Source organism: Eleutherodactylus coqui, chromosome 9, assembly GCF_035609145.1.
Source record: "Eleutherodactylus coqui strain aEleCoq1 chromosome 9, aEleCoq1.hap1, whole genome shotgun sequence".
Classification (NCBI taxonomy): Eukaryota; Metazoa; Chordata; class Amphibia; order Anura; family Eleutherodactylidae; genus Eleutherodactylus; species Eleutherodactylus coqui.
In genome coordinates, this window is record NC_089845.1 from 19,188,494 (window position 1) to 19,204,850 (window position 16,357).

General features: G+C 46.2%; 1 protein-coding gene across 1 annotated transcript in view; it reads left to right on the forward strand.

Moving 5' to 3' along the window:
- DROSHA (drosha ribonuclease III) overlaps positions 1-16,357 on the forward strand; it is a 263,840-nt gene that overhangs the window by 97,496 nt on the left and 149,987 nt on the right. Inside the window, exons 13-14 of the mRNA XM_066579186.1 lie at positions 5,031-5,200; positions 8,446-8,570. Of these exons, the coding sequence (XP_066435283.1) occupies positions 5,031-5,200; positions 8,446-8,570 (295 nt within the window). The remainder of the gene's footprint in view (positions 1-5,030; positions 5,201-8,445; positions 8,571-16,357) is intronic.

Consider the following 16,357-nt stretch of genomic DNA (forward strand, 5'->3'; position numbering starts at 1 on the left):
GCAGGTGGGACGAGGATATGTAAGTGATGCCATAATGGCTCCATAAACATTCACCATTCTGCTACATGGATAAATAAAGCTTGGCTTATAAGACCGGGCTCGGAGATGTGCGGACCTCAATGTGTGGCGTTTCATATGTGCAGAGAGATGGCTGCAGGCGATAAGTCCCGGGTACGCAGGATAATGCTGAGGATTATTGCTTTTTAAAGTATTCCCAAAAGCCTTTGTTTGTTCAATAGTTTTATCCCATCTCCTCAATAGCTAGTTGGATACATCCATAACTGTCCCATAAAAGCCCTAAATGTTTCTCCACAAGGTCTCATAATGTCTAAAGGCTTTTAATACAGCACATAAAATCAATAGCACAGGCACGCCAAGGCTGTGCTTACACCAGGCAAGCAACTTATTGGGCATTCATCTGCAATGTGTATCAAGTGTTGCCGAGCCAGAAACTTAAACTTATGTTTAGACGGGCATTTTAATTATGGAAACAAATGGGCACCGAGCCGTCCTCTCACCACATCCACCAGGGCAGCGGGGCCTTCACATTCCGGGGAACGGGCTGCCACAGTGGTCTCCGGTCATACGTGTAGTATGTAATCGTGGCAGATGTAAAGAAAGCACTTTCACTGCAACAATGATATAAAGCATCGGGGGTCCCTGCAAAAGGATACCCCCTCTATTAAAAATACAATGCTTTAATCAAAGAGTCTTAAAATATGACACCCCAATAGACAAACATATGATAGAATGTATGAGTGATGTGTATACACTTGGGGTCTAGGGCTGAACAACCGCTGTTAGATATTCCTAATGCGATGTATAAAGATGACGTACGGATGATGCACTGATAAAATGCTATCCCTGTAAGGGCCCTTTAATTGCTGTGGGGCGATCGCCCTGACAAAAGCGACCCCACTGCACGGAGGCTAAGCCTGTAATCTTACAAGGCCCTAAAATGTAATACAGTTCATCCAGAAACGAACGTGTTTCTCCCATGTAAGTAGTCACTGGGATCATTGCGGGAGTCTCAAAAGGAGGAGGAACATGAAGAACTGAAGATAACCACTGTCTTCCACTAATGTGAACATCGTGATAATGGGTGGATGAAGTGTATTACATTTTAGGTCTTGTAGGGTGACAGCAGACTTGGCCTCGTTGGAGCGGAGGTGCTCTATTCAGGAGGGTGTTATTTTTAAAGTATCTTTTTGATGAAAATATTGTATTTTGATTAGGGGGCGCTCCTTTTGCAGTGATATGTAAGTGAACACACAGCCCCCTTTATCATCCTGTTACAGCGCTCCATGCCCTGTCCCAGTGATATGCTGCACTACAGCGGCTGTAGGTAAAGGTAAAGTCCCCTGGTGCATGCTGGGTCATGACTGACTCCTTGGGTGACATCACAATGGAACGTTTTCTTGGCAGACTGTTTTTGCAGGGTGGTTTGCCATTACCTTCCCTAGTCATCTTTTGCCCCTTGGGTACTCATTTTACCGATCTTGGAAGGATGGAAGGCCGAGTCAACCTTGAACCTGCAACCTTCAGGTCGTGAGCGAGCGCTCAGGACTGCATTTCTGCTGTCTTAACACTGTGCCTAATTCCTTTACACATAGAGTGGAATGAAAATGCCCAGCTGATCGTGTTATACATGGCTCACATGTAACAGAGTTGTTGTTCGTTATCGGTGGGGTGCTTTGGAAAGGCAACACAGCAAAATATATTTCCATCCAGATTCTCATAGTCCAGAACTTCTCCTTCTTTGGAATCTGGGACTGTGGATCATTTCTTCAAATCGGTCGCAGCTCAGATTTCTGTAAAAATGTTTGTCTTTAGGACAAGTCAAAGTGGCAGAAAGTGAAATGGCTTTTCTAAGTGTGATGGGGTCCTAACTGTGAATCCTCTGCATCCGTTGTAGAAAGTGCGTTAATTAGTAGCAGCAGATTAGGAAACGTCCTTCCAAGTTTGTGTAAAGGGATCATCAGTTGGGTCCGTTTACACCAAAGCACTTCTGGTTTGAGCCAATGACGTCATGAGTTTTCTTTCGAGTGGGCAGATACATCATTGGCTCGTTCAAGCGAGAAACCCTTAGTTGTTCAAATTTGCTGTATAAGTGAATGAGAACGACTGAATGAGCGCTGTTTAAACCGAATGATCAGTGAATGAGCCAATGAGGATTTTTATGCCTGCAGAAAATGAATGAAAAGCATATGATTTCTCATTGGACCGCTGGCTGCCTTTATTTACACTGAACAATTAGCCTTCATTTTCGCTCTTTTAACATTTTTTTTTTATTTTTATGCTCCTCGTTCCGTGTATCAGGGCCCGTACACCGTGCAGCCGGGCGCAGGTCTGCTCTGTAATATTTAGAGAAAAAACTGTTCCAGCATTCTCCTCCATTAGTTGTTTTTTTTCCCTTGGGAGACGGGCTGCAAATTGTTCTTCCTAGTGTTGTAGTTGGGGAGCGGGAGCCGGAGCGCAGCTGCTAAGTACAGAGGACAGCAGATATTTGTAGATGCTCAGGGGGCGAGCCGCTTAGAAATGCTGCTTTCACCACAAAATGGGGCAGAGTGAGATAAGGCGGAAGCATGACAGACAAGGAGAACTGTGCAGATAATCGGATATGGAAACTGGAAACTGCAATCAATGTCTCCCACTGACTGTAAATTGTGTTCTCGCTCAGGAGGCTGGAGTGGAGATACATATGTACCCATCTATTATTGCAGGCGTATTACAGAAATGGGTGATTTTTGTCAAGTGGGTTTCCTAATCCAATCCGTACACACACAGATATATATATATCATATTTATTTGTATATATGTATTTATATCAGTCTCCCCGTGGGAGGCGGTAAAAATAAAGGAGCCGTTTACACTGACTGATTTTCAGCTTTTTTGGAGCCTCTGCTGAAGTGAAGGCAACTGCATCTCAGATGTTGCCAGAATGGACCTTGCTGTGAAATGTTCCAGTGCATTGTGTAAAGCTAAGTTGTGTTACCTGTCATAAAAACAGCATGTCGGATTCACACAAAAGAGCTCGAAAATGGTATTTTTAAATCTCGAGACACACAAGGTCTTTGCAAGTTTTGTCTTGGTTGTACACATGAATGCATTTTCCTATGCAGCTCTGCTTTCCTGTTGTTTTTCCTGTTAAAGTTGAAAATCTATTGATTAAATCTGCCTTTCATAGTAAAAGTTTTGCTGCTATTCCTGAATGGTGCCGGACAGCTTTTAGAATCGAGGTACCTCTTATCTCTATTTACCCTTCTATTAGAGCTTTACATTGCAGGACCTGCGGCATGTCTGGTTTAGTCCATGTCTGCCACAAGTAACATCAGGACTAGCTGCACTTGAAAAGTTGCTTAATTCCTGTGTTATTTCTCTGGAAAATGTATAAATGAATTCACAAGTGGGTAATATTATTCTGCTTCCTAAAAGGGATATTCAGGACTTAAAGGGGTTTTCCAGCCAGCATCAGCTGTTGGTGCCGGACTACAGGTGACCTTCTGTACTGTGGATGCTCCGGCCGGCGGACATGTGCAGTACAGATTTTCTCACGCCGTCACTGGGCGATGATGCCGCACCCGCGTCCTTTCTGCATTGTGGATTACGGAAGGGCCACAATTCAGATGGCTTCCATTGACTGCAGTGGAAGCCATTCGTGCGGAGCCCACATGAACATTGAGCATGCTGCGAATTTTCCTCCGGAAAATCACAGTAGCTGTCCAGCCGTGTGAGCGGATATCCGGATGCTCCATGGGTTTGAATTTGTGTGGAATGCCATGGATCATCTGTGCAGGAGACTATGGCGGATTCCACAGTTTAAACCCGTTCAGTGCAGCCGGCCATAAGGGTTTTCTTGGACTTGCATAGTATATTAGGCTGAATGAAGACAATTGCCATCTAGTTCCGCCTGTTTGCTCTTCTTTGATCCCCCTCCAGTACTGTAACATCTTTCCTGAGCACCGGAGACCAGAACTGTGCGCAGTATTCCATGTGGGGCCTAACAAGTGCCTTATATAATGGGAGGATAATGTTCTCGTCCCTCGCCCCTATACCTCTTTTAATGCACCCCAAGACTCTATTAGCTTTTGCAAATAAAAAAAATCTAATTGGCTTAAAGCTGCATAAAACAAATAAGACCCATTCAGCCTCTTCCTGTCTGTTGCTGGAGCCCCGCTGCCTTCTGCTCAGAACCCAGACGATACCAGTGAGCAATCACTTGCTGTACATTGTGCACACGACCGCTCAGCCAATCACGGGCTTCAGTGGCCATAGAAGACTCATCGTTGAAGCCTGTGATTGGCTGAGTGTCCGTTTTGTGTATCTTCCTGAGCCCTTTACTTTAGACCAGGCAGGGTGGAGATGTGTTTGATGTATCACAATGGCTAATGCTGCTTGATAAATTTGGTATATCTTGCTAGATATTTAAGACGCTCGTCTATCTTTAAAATTCTTGGTTGGCTAACTTTGCAATATTTTGCGCCAAAATTTTAGTGCACATTCTGTCATTTACGTCACCCCCGACAAATCGCACCTATTTTTCGTAGCAGGTTATGATAAATGTGGACCACAGAATATATTGCACGATTGAAATACGGCCATATAGCTTCATTTACCCACATTTCCCCCATATTAAGCAATGTGCCAATACAAAACCATTCTGGATGTGGAATATTTTTTTATCCTTAAAGCACCCTTAATTCCTGGATGCTGTACATATAGAAAATGGTTTCAGTACATAATAAAGACAAAAGCCACAGTAATAGGCATGCCTCTACAAGTGACAGACTGATGGAGGGAGAGATCCTCTCCATGAGGACATACAACTACCTACACCTGATAGTAGTAACAGTTGGCCTGAAGGATTAGAACGTGTGGATGAAGAGGCTGACTATGTCTTACTTTTATCATATATGTTCATGGCCCCATGATGGACAAGGGCAGCAGCAATGTTCGGTGATATTATAGTATCGGTAAGCTTTAGAGAACTGATCTTGGCCGTAGTAAAAGTTACTTTTTGTGCACTACAGATGGGGGTAAAGAAGTCCTCTCCATGCATCAAGTCCTGCTGTACTTGCTGAAGAGTAACAAGGCTTTAGTACCAGAAGAAGAAATTGCAAACATGCTCCAGTGGGAGGAACTCGAATGGCAGAAATATGCCGAAGAATGTAAAGGGATGATTGTCACCAATCCAGAAATGGTAATTGATCATCATGTTGACCTTCTGTGTCCAAATGTTAAAGTACTGCTCGTCCAGCAGAAAGTAGTCTTCTTGCAAATTCTCTTACTTTAGAATCGTATTATTTTAGCCCTCTTCAGTGAATTGTTCACAGGTCCTTTGAACAGGCTTAAAAGATACAATTGAAAATCTCCAGTGTTCCAGAACTCTACTACTTATGACCTATCCTCAGGAGAGGTCATCTATAGTTGATCGGTGGGGATATGCAGCTCAGGATATATGTATTTGCTTAACACTCAGTGCTGTGTGGGCAAACAGGTTACTGGTTCTTCCAGGTGCGTTTTCACGATCAAAGAGCCAGTGTAGCCATTTCATGGAATTTGGTTTGAGCCTCAGGTGAGGTAGCCGCAGGTCTGGAGAGTAGTCAGGGAAGAGCCAGGAGTCAGCAATGAGAGGTTTTAGTTTGCAGTACAATAGCGGAGGCGCGTAGCATAGTCAGAAGTGAAGCCAGAGGTCGGTGTCAGGAGGTCTCATATCACTGTACAAATGGAGGAGGCAGGTAGCCTTCTCAGAAAGGAAGCCAGAGATCAGTATCAGGAGGTCTCAGTTTGATAGCAGGGAAGCAGGCAGAAGTGGAGCTTAATCAAGGCTTGAGGAGCATAGTAATCATGTGAGGAGTGAGGGACGGGACAGGCTTTTATAGTTTTGCCTAATCAAGAGCAGGGTGAAGACAAGACAGGCAACTGGCTCAAGGATATGGGAACCAGGCTAAGGTCCAGCAAGGGAGCTTTCCAGGAGTTTGGACAGCTCAACAAGTAGAGCTCCCGACTAGAGTACAGGAGGTCCTGGGTTTGATCCCCAGTCACCTGTCACCTGTTCCCCTGCACAGCTCTGGGTGTTAAAGAGACTTATCTTCTTTTTGCACCCTTGTCTGAGGGCAGCACAATGTAGTGATAGTCACACTGGTTAGTGATATGTCTGCTGTGTGGATCTGTGCAGTAGTTTTGGAGAAAATTTGACTTTATCAGTATCAGGAAATGCATAGAGGACTACTTAAAGTAGTCCTGGATATTCATTCACCTGCAGGCTAGCCACATCCATTCTGTTTTTAGCCACTGATTGACTGCTCTGGGCCTATTGCTGTGCATAGTGAGAGCTACCAATCATTGGTTGGAGGGCCTCGTGGGTGTGGCTAGTCTTCAGCTAATGAATATGCAGGACTAGTTCTGTGTCTGGCTGCTACTAATAAAATGCAAGTTTTTCCAAAACTGCAGTTCACACATACAGATCATTGCTTAACAGCGATCTAATGGTAACAGCCCATTGGATGACTGTCACCAGGGATCTGTACAGACAGACATGCCAAAACAAGGCACATCAGGTCCTCTGCATGTGTCCCAGCCCCATCGGCAGAAGCCCCAGCATGTGTCCCAGTCCCATCGGCAGAAGCCCCAGTATGTGTCCCAGTCCCATCGGCAGAAGCCCCAGCATGTGTCCCAGCCCCATCGGCAGAAGCCCCAGCCCCATCGGCAGGAGCCCCAGCATGTGTCCCAGCCCCATCGGCAGGAGCCCCAGCATGTGTCCCAGCCCCATCGGCAGGAGCCCCAGCATGTGTCCCAGCCCCATCGGCAGGAGCCCCAGCATGTGTCCCAGCCCCAACGGCAGGAGCCCCAGCATGTGTCCCAGCCCCCTCGGCAGGAGCCCCAGCATGTGTCCCAGCCCCCTCGGCAGGAGCCCCAGCATGTGTCCCAGCCCCCTCGGCAGAAGCCCCAGCATGTGTCCCAGCCCCATCGGCAGGAGCCCCAGCATGTGTCCCAGCCCCATCGGCAGGAGCCCCAGCATGTGTCCCAGCCCCATCGGCACGAGCCCCAGCATGTGTCCCAGCCCCATCGGCACGAGCCCCAGCATGTGTCCCAGCCCCATCGGCACGAGCCCCAGCATGTGTCCCTGCCCCATCGGCACGAGCCCCAGCATGTGTCCCTGCCCCATCGGCACGAGCCCCAGCATGTGTCCCAGCCCCATCGGCACGAGCCCCAGCATGTGTCCCAGCCCCATCGGCACGAGCCCCAGCATGTGTCCCAGCCCCATCGGCACGAGCCCCAGCATGTGTCCCAGCCCCATCGGCACGAGCCCCAGCATGTGTCCCAGCCCCATCGGCAGAAGGAATCCTTGTGCTATCATTACTGCCATTGCAGGTTTCCCCTGCCACCATTCGAATGCAGAGGCAACACTTCCACATTTGGGCTCTTTGTGACATGAAGCTGATTATTTCAGTTCTCTGTCACACAACCGGATCAGGTTTTCAGTGTGACAGCCCAATTCTGCTGATGATACTGTATGCGGTGCCAACAAGTTTAGCTTGGACATAAATGTATACTTGCCTCTCCTGGGGCCCCGAGATGTAGCTGTCATTAGTGGTGATTTACGGGTAAACGGTTGGGCAGTAGCATGTGACCGCTGCAGCCAGTTGGAGGCCACAGCGTGTCCATCTGTGCTCCTGGAGTCCGCACTCCTATCCTGGCTGCCATGATGCCATGAGTTTGAGGGCGAGTCGCTGTGGCCTCTGTTTACAATCATCATTTGCTTCTGCCCAGCCTGTGTATCCGGGAGTCATAGCCGATGCCAGCATCGGCTGCCAGCTGCATCCCGGGACCCCAGGAGAGGTGACTATACCCTCACTTGTTGTTTTAGGCAGGGCCCAGCTTTGGGGATGGGGTTTTGTTTTAAGGACAGTTATCCACAAAGCTGTGATCTTGTACTGGGCTACATGTTTTACGCAGCAGTCCAGCGGGAGACCTTGTCTGTGCCCCGGGTCCACCCCCCACGGTGGATAACATAGGATATAGCGCGTGCCATGATATATAATGCCTGCTGTTTTGCATCTACTTGGTTTTGCTCTTTTTTTTAACCCTCCTTTTTCCTTGCTGCACTATTTTACATCCGGGGGGGGGGGGGGGGGGGGGGTCATGTAGATGAATGCGATGTTTATCCGTGCGGCTCGCTGATAGTTTCTCTCAGCCCCACGGTTCGTCCCTTGTTCTTGTCCTTTAGGACAACATTGACGTCTCTGCACCTTCCTTCCATCCCCGCTGACATTGAAGAAGGAGCTGTGAAATCCCTTCAACAACTTCCTGCGGCTCCTTTACACCAGCTGAGGAGTGATTGTGACAAGCCCCCAACCCCTGCGGTTCTGTATGAATGATATGTTAACACCGTTATGATTTTCCTGCTTTAGTTAACTGCTTCATTATTATTTTAATTTGCAGAAGCCGAGCTCTGTACGAATTGATCAGCTTGACCGGGAGCAATTTAATCCAGAAGTAATTACCTTCCCCATTATTGTTCATTTTGGTATCAGGCCTGCCCAGCTCAGCTATGCTGGAGATCCACAGTAAGTTCGAGTGATTAAACACGTTGCTGGTCATATGTGCCGCCATTATTACTAAGCTGTTGGATGTGAATAAATGAGTGAAAATATCTAAAAGATGAAGAAATATGGAAGTAGTATGAAATAAATGCAATATTACTGCTGGACATATACGCCCTGGCCTGACCTATCCAGGTCTCTAGCATAAAGATGGGCCTTACTGCCCATGGTAGCCAATCGCAACTCAACTTTCATTTCTTAACCTTTCGTCAGGCGCAATGCAAAAGCCAGTTTGGGCGCAGTAAGCCTAAGGCCTCTTTCACACGGGTGACAGTGATATCGCCACTCCAAAATCGCGACGATATTGCTGCTCTGTTCACGCACATTTGTAGCGACAGCGATGCATTTTCTTGTGAAAAATTGCACAATGCATCTACCTGCGATTTTATCGTGAGAAGGTTAAGCCCTGCCCTGAAAATAAGCCCTAGCTGCATTCCCTGAAAACAAAAGGAATACTTACCTAGCAGGCTCTGTCCTGGTCGTCCTGCTGCTGTCCGGAGCTCCGCCGGGCATCCTCGTTTACCCACAGAAGATCACTTACTGGTTGCAGGATTCATGAATCCCACCTCCAGGGAGCACTGGCTCTGAATGGCTGAGCAGTGCCATATGAACCAATCAGTGCAGCGCTCGATGAACCAATGCGATAGCTGTGATTGGTTCATCCAGCGCTGCATTGATTGGATGAGCAGAGGTCGAAGAACTAATCAATAGGCAGCGTGTTATTGAGGCGGGATTTATGAATTGGCTGCGCTACGCCGCGCCGCGTAGTGCCTGACGGAAGGTTAAGCAGCAGTGGCAAAAAGTGCATGCTGCCATATGATTGGTTGCAATGAGCAACACAGCAAAGTTTATGCTAGACACTTCAGATGAACCGGGCCCATTTATTTATGTTTATTAATAATAATATTCAGACTACCGACTGAATGTAAGAGCGAAAGCAATTGAGTCGTTCCATGTAAGCGCGGCCACCGACGGGGGGACGAGTGGTAATTTGCTTACTATGGTTTCACTTCAGCTCGCCTGTAATAGTCGCGGGTTAATCTAAAGTGACCCGTTGTTGGGTCACAGCTCTGTATGAACGACTTGTGAACACATTTGCCTGGAGATTTTTCCCCCCTTTCCCAAAATGGACCCACTACTGAACAATGGTCGCTCGGGGTGAACGCACACAAAGACAGTCGTTCATATGCTAATTATTCCGAATGACTGTTGGACGATAGCTGGGCACTGTAAAGCCCCCCTTAGGGAGGACAGAGCGTCCATGGTTGGTACTGTTGTATGTACCTGCGGCGGAGACCAAGGTCAGATACAGGAAGTACATGGCTGTTTTCACTTAATATAATAGTATCGCAGTAAATATTGATTTCCTTCTCACCTGGGAGGCTGATGAGGATCCGCATACACACTGCCCAATGCGGATTATCACTTCACTACATACAGTAAGTCTTTATGGCTTCATGCCTGTAAGTGCCTCCCAGAGGAACCTGTCCGGCTGCAGAGCGTGTAGGTCCGGCTGCAGAGCGTGTAGGTCCGGCTGCAGAGCGTGTAGGTCCGGCTGCAGAGCGTGTAGGTCCGCCTTGTGTTCTACTCGGTTATATTAGTGTTATGTGGTTTGTGGTTTTGGCTTCCCACCAGAGTTATAGTCGGGCGAGGAGGAATATTATACAGAATGTGTGGTCTTATAAAGCGCCATCACTTCATGGAGGCAGCGTATGTCTCACATCTGTAGGGTCTGCAGTCTGGCATCATCTGACAGCGGTTCTAGGGTCAAGTCGCTAGCTGGAAATTGAGATGGATGAGACGATGTAGGAGTTTATAATGTGCGTTGTGCTGTTTTCATCTTGTAAAATTGGTGTTCTACCTTTAAAATGGAATTTTTGTTAAGTCTATATCACAGAATATATTCTAACTATCTGACGCAGATCTCCCCTCTGGGACCTGCCCCCATGTTACATAGTATGCTAGGCTGAATGAAGACCGCGTCCATCCAGTTCAGCCCGTTTTAACATCCACCTTGTTTGTCCAGAGGAGGGCAAATTTGAAATAAGCATTCCTGCTGGTCACCTAATGTCTATAACCTGTAATATCATAGAGCTCTAGAAAGACGTCTAGTCCCCTCTTAAACTCCTCTATGGATTTTGTCCCTCGCCCCTATGCATCTTTTATTGCACACCAAGACTTTATTTGCTTTTGCAGCAGCTGACTGGTATTGATTGCTCCAGTTAAGTCTACAATCCACTAGTACCCCCAGGTCTTTTTCCATATCATGTTTCCCTAGCAGTACCCCATTTAGTGTATATTGGTGACATCCGTTTCTCCTGCCCATGTGCAGAACCTTATATTTATCAATGTTGCACATTTGCCATTTTTCTACCCAAGCCCCCGGCTTATCTAGGTCCGTTTGTAGCCGCACATTGTCCCCCATTGTATAATTTCGTATTGTCTGTAAATATTGATATTTTACTGTGCAGCCCCTCTATCAGGTCGTTAATAAATATATTGAACAGAATGGGGTCTAGCACCTGAGCCCTGTGGCACCCCACAAGCGACGGTGGCCCAATCACAGTACAAACCATTTATTACCACCCTCTGCTTTCTATCTCTGAGCCAGTTCTTTACCCAGTTACACACGTTTTCGCCCAGTCCGAGCTGCCTCATTTTATATATCAGCCTATTATGTGGCACGGTGTCAAATGCTTTTGAGAAATCCAGATATACAAGATCAATAGACTCTCCCAGGTCCAGCCTAGAACTTACTTCATCGTAGAAGCTGATCAAATTGGTCTGACGTGATGGACCCCTCATGAATCCACGCTGATGAGGGGTTATACTGTTGTTTTCCTTGAGGTATTCTAGGATGGCGTCTCTCAGAAATCCCTCGAATATTTTTCCAATTATTGAGGTGAGACTTACCGACCTGTGGTTACCAGGCTCTCTTTTGGACCCCTTTTTGTAAATTGGAACTACATTGGCAATGCGCCAATCTAGTGGTACAACCCCGGTGTCCATAAATATAAGAAATAGCGATCTAGCTATCACATCACTTAGTTCCCTTAGAACCCTTGGGTGTATTCCAGCTGGACCTGGTGATTTATCGATTTTGATCCTCTTTAACCGATTCTGCACTGCTTCCAGTGTTAGGCTTGCAATATTTAATAGGGGGTTCGTTATTATTCCCCTGCATCTCGGGTGGCATTTCCTTTTCATTCGTAAATATACACTAGAAAAAAAACTATTTAATAGATTTGCCTTTCCCCTATCGTCTTCTATGATTTCTCCTGCATTATTTGTTAGCAGGACAGTGCTTTCAGTGCAAATCCCTTTACTGTTTATATAATTGAAGAATAGTTTCGGGTTGTTTTTGCTCTCTTTGGCGATCAGTCTTTCCGCCTGCTCCTTAGCAATTTTGTTCTTATCTTTGCATATTTTGTTTTTTTCCCTGTATGTTTTTAGCGCTTCTTCACTGCCTTCTTGCTTTAGTAGTTTGAACGGTTTCTTTTTTTCGTTTATTGCCTCTCTTACCGTCTTGTCGAGCCACATTGGTTTCCTTCCACTTGTGGTTCTTTTATTTTTAACCCCTTAGTGACGGCACTATCGTAAAACTACGTCCTGCTGTTGCAGGACGTGTATGGAGGGAGGTAGAGGCGCTATCTCCCTCCATACAGCGCGGGCATCAGCTGTTTATTGCAGCTGACACCCGCGGGCAATAGCTGCGCTCGGCCGTTCGGCCGATCGCGGCTATTAACCCTTTAAATGCCGCTGTTAATTCTGACAGCGGCATTTAAATCCCCCGAACGCTGTTCGGGGGTCCCGCACGGCCCCCCCACGATGAGAACGGGGGAGCCGTGCAGGTGTCATGGCAGCCGGGGGCCTAATGAATGGCCCCAGGGCTGCCTTAACAGACTGCCTATCAAGCCATCCACACAGGGTGGCTTGATAGACTGCCTGTCAAAAAGCAGAATGACGTAATGCTATAGCATTACGTCATACTGCAGGAGCGATCAAAGCATTGCATGTTAAAGTCCCCCAGGGGGACTTCAAAGTAATGTAAAAAAAATAATCAGTAAAGTTTTTTTAATTGTAAAAAAAAAAAAGTTATACAAGTTTAAATCACCCCCCTTTTGCCATATCCATTATTAAAAAATCAAAATCATAAAATAAAAATATGTATTTGATATCGCCACGTCCGTAAAAGTCTGATCTATCAAAGTAGTGCATTATTTTTCCCACACAGTGAACGTCGTCTGAAAAAAAAAAATAAAGAACGCCAGAAATACACTTTTTTAGTTACCCTGTTTCCCAGAAAAAACGCACTAAAAAGCGATCAAAAAGTCGTATGTACTCCAAATTGGTACTATCGAAAACTTCAGGACATCCCGCAAAAAATGGGCCCTTGCTCAACTACGTCGACGAAAAAATAAAAAAAGGATTGCGCGCACAAAATGACCACAGAAAATAATTGAAAAAAAATTAAATATCTTAAAAAAAAATAAAAGTACTACAGCAAAAAAAATACTATACAAGTTTGGTATCGTAGTAATCGTACTGACCCATAGAATAAAAATATCAGGTCGTTTTTGTTGCAATTTGTGTGCTGTAGAAACAGGACGCACCGAAAGATGGTGGAATGTCGTTTTTTTTCCATGTCTCTCCGCTTAGAATTTTTAAAACGTTTTTCAGTAAATTATATGGTGCCATTGAAAAATACAACTCGTCCCGCAAAAAACAAGCCCTCATACAGCGACGTCGATGGATAAATAAAGGAGCTACGATTTTTTTAAAAGGGAGTAGGAAAAAACAAAAATGGAAAAAAGCTCCCTCACTAAGGGGTTAAAGGGAATGAACTGCTCACATGAGGTGATTAGGATGTTTTAAACTTTTCCCATTTGCCGTCTGTGCTATTATTTTTGAGGATGTTGTCCCAATTAATGTTACCGATTTAGTAGTTCTAAGCTCATCAAATGTTGCTTTACTAAAGTTTAGTTTATTTGTCGCTCCCTGATAAGGCTTCTTATTGAATTACAGCTGGAAGTTGATTATATTGTGGTCACTGTTCCCCAAGTGCCCCTCAACCTGCACCCCCTTTATTCTGTCCAGTTTGTTACTTAATAATAAGTCCATAATGGCCCTCCCTCTTGTTGGTTCCTGCACAAGTTGGGTAAGGTAATTCTCTTTAATTGTTCTCAAGAACTTATCACCCCTGTGAGATTTGCAGGTTTCGTTTTCCCATATTATATCCGGATAATTAAAGTCCCCCATGATAATCACCTCGCTGCGGATTGACACCTCTTCTATCTGCCTTAGTCGTAAGGTTTCAGTTTCTTTTGTTGCTTTTGGTGGTCTATAGAAAACCCCCATCAGGATTTTGTTATTTTTTCCTCCCTGTATTTCTACCCATAGAGATTCCACCTGTTCTTCTCCTACTCCTATATCCTCCCGTAGCCTCGGCATTAAGTACGATTTAACGTACAGACATACCCCTCCCCCTTTTTTAGTTTCCACGGTCTCTTCTGAAAAGATTGTAACTCTGTAAATTCACCGCCCAATCTCACTTATCAAGCCATGTTTCTGTTATTCCTATTATATCGTAATTTTCATCAGACGTTCTCGCTTCAAGCTCACCCACTTTACCGATCAGACTTCTTGCATTTGTTGCCTTACAATTTATACAGTGGTGGTTCTTTATATTCATTTTGCTACTAATGGTACTACTGGCTGTTCTGTCGGTTCTAACTGTACTAACCCCCCCCCCCCTGCTCAACCCCCCCATTCCCATTTCTTTGACCTAGATCGTTATCTACACTGACTACCCCACTATTTCTCATTTTGCCCTCCCCCCCAGTCCCTAGTTTAAACACTCCTCCAGCCTTCTAGCCATCTTCTCCCCCAGCACAGCTGCACCCTCCCCATTAAGATGCAGCCCGTCCCTACGGCAGAGCCTGTAGCCTACAGCAAAGTCAGCCCAGTTCTCCAGGAACCCGAACCCCTACTTATTACACCAACTCCGGAGCCACTTGTTTACCTCCCTAAGATCCTGCTGCCTTTCTAGTGTGGCTTTTGGTGCAGGTAGTATTTCCGAGAAAACTACCCTGGAGGTCCTTGCCCTGAGCTTGGACCCTAGATCCCTGAAATCGTTTTTGAGGGCACTCCATCAATCTCTAATTTGTTTATTGGTGCCGATGTGCACCATGACCGCTGGATCGTCACCAGCATGGGGAGCATGCGGGTCCCCCGACCCAATCACCTCTGCATGCAGGTGGAGAATGGAGGAGTAGCAAACATGTGCACAGCTCTCTTCGTTTAGTTTGATAGACGTTTTGGAAACGGCTGGGCAATCGTGTGGATATGCTATGCCACAAATGTCTGCATTTGCAGTAGCCCTATAACTCTTCATTTTAAATAAGGAAGTTGGAACAATACCTCTGCAGCGTTACCTATTTGGATGGCAGCATTCCTGCAAACCAATGTCCGAACCTTTTATACAGGTCTTCATAACAATGATTGGGAATTGACCAAAAGCTAGAATCCATACACAGACAGCTGTTTCGGGGTGTTTGGCCCTCATTAGTGTGCAGTAGGATCCTGGCCTGACTGGTGAGAGGCCTATGACGTGGGTCCAGAGGGGTCTCTTCTCAAAGAGAGCACCTAGGAGGTGTGAGGAGACTCATAAGGCCATGCAAGCTCCATTTTAAAGCATGCATAACTTTTCTGAAAACGTATGTGTGTCTTAGCAATCTTATATACTTTCACTAAAAATTTATTGTTTTACCACTGTAAATCAAGGCTGAAGTGCACCCCTCTGCTTACCATTAGGCTTTCGGGTTCCCCAGCAACTAAGAAATTGTGTTTTCTTAAGGCTGACTGCACACAGGGGGGTCGGACGCCGAATGCGGGATTCCCGCAACGGAGTTCGACCCGGTAGCTGCCTGCACACGGCCGGTCATACAACACATGCAGCATTCACGCAGCAGAGTTCGAACTGGTGCCAGGTCTGCTTACCTGTCCGGCGTCTTCTCTTGTGCTGTCAATATTCCGGACGGCATATGAAGGTACAGGGAACGCCATGCCATCGCTATGGCGATGTGGCCTCTTGCACTGTGAATGTGCCCGACGGCGCATTCACAGTTAAGAGGACGCCACGCCGTTAGCCATGAAGATGACATGGCTCCTGCGACCATTCTGCAATGATGATTGCGGAATGACCACAGCACAGACAGCTTCCATTGACTTCAATGGCAGCCGGCTATGCTTATCCTATGGCAAATCACAGCATGCTGTGATTTCTTTCCCGTGAGCGGTAAAACGCAATCTATTTCTGCCCGTGGGCAGGAAAATTATGTTTTGCTATAACGTGCTACGGGCTGGATTTGCTGCTGAATCCTGCTCCGAATTTCGCAATGCAAATCTGCCCATGTGCAGGAGGCCTGACTGTGAGGGAGGGGCTGCCTTTACAGCTTCCCTGCACTCACACAGCTGTCAGATCTGCAGGCAGTGTGTACACAGCCTCTGCTACTTGCAATCAGCTTTTATGTTGCAGGCATTATATGTGTTGCAAGTTTGTTGTGGACGAAGCAGCATAATTCTTATTGGATTTTCCTTCATTAGCTATGTTACTAGGTGTAAGCATTTCAGGCAGAAGGTTGGAGTCGCATGTGTAGTAGCTGCAGATCTAAAGAGTAGTCAGGGAAAAGCCAGGAATCTGCAACAGTAGGCTTCAGGTCGCAGTATAAAGAAGGAGGCGGGTAGCGTAT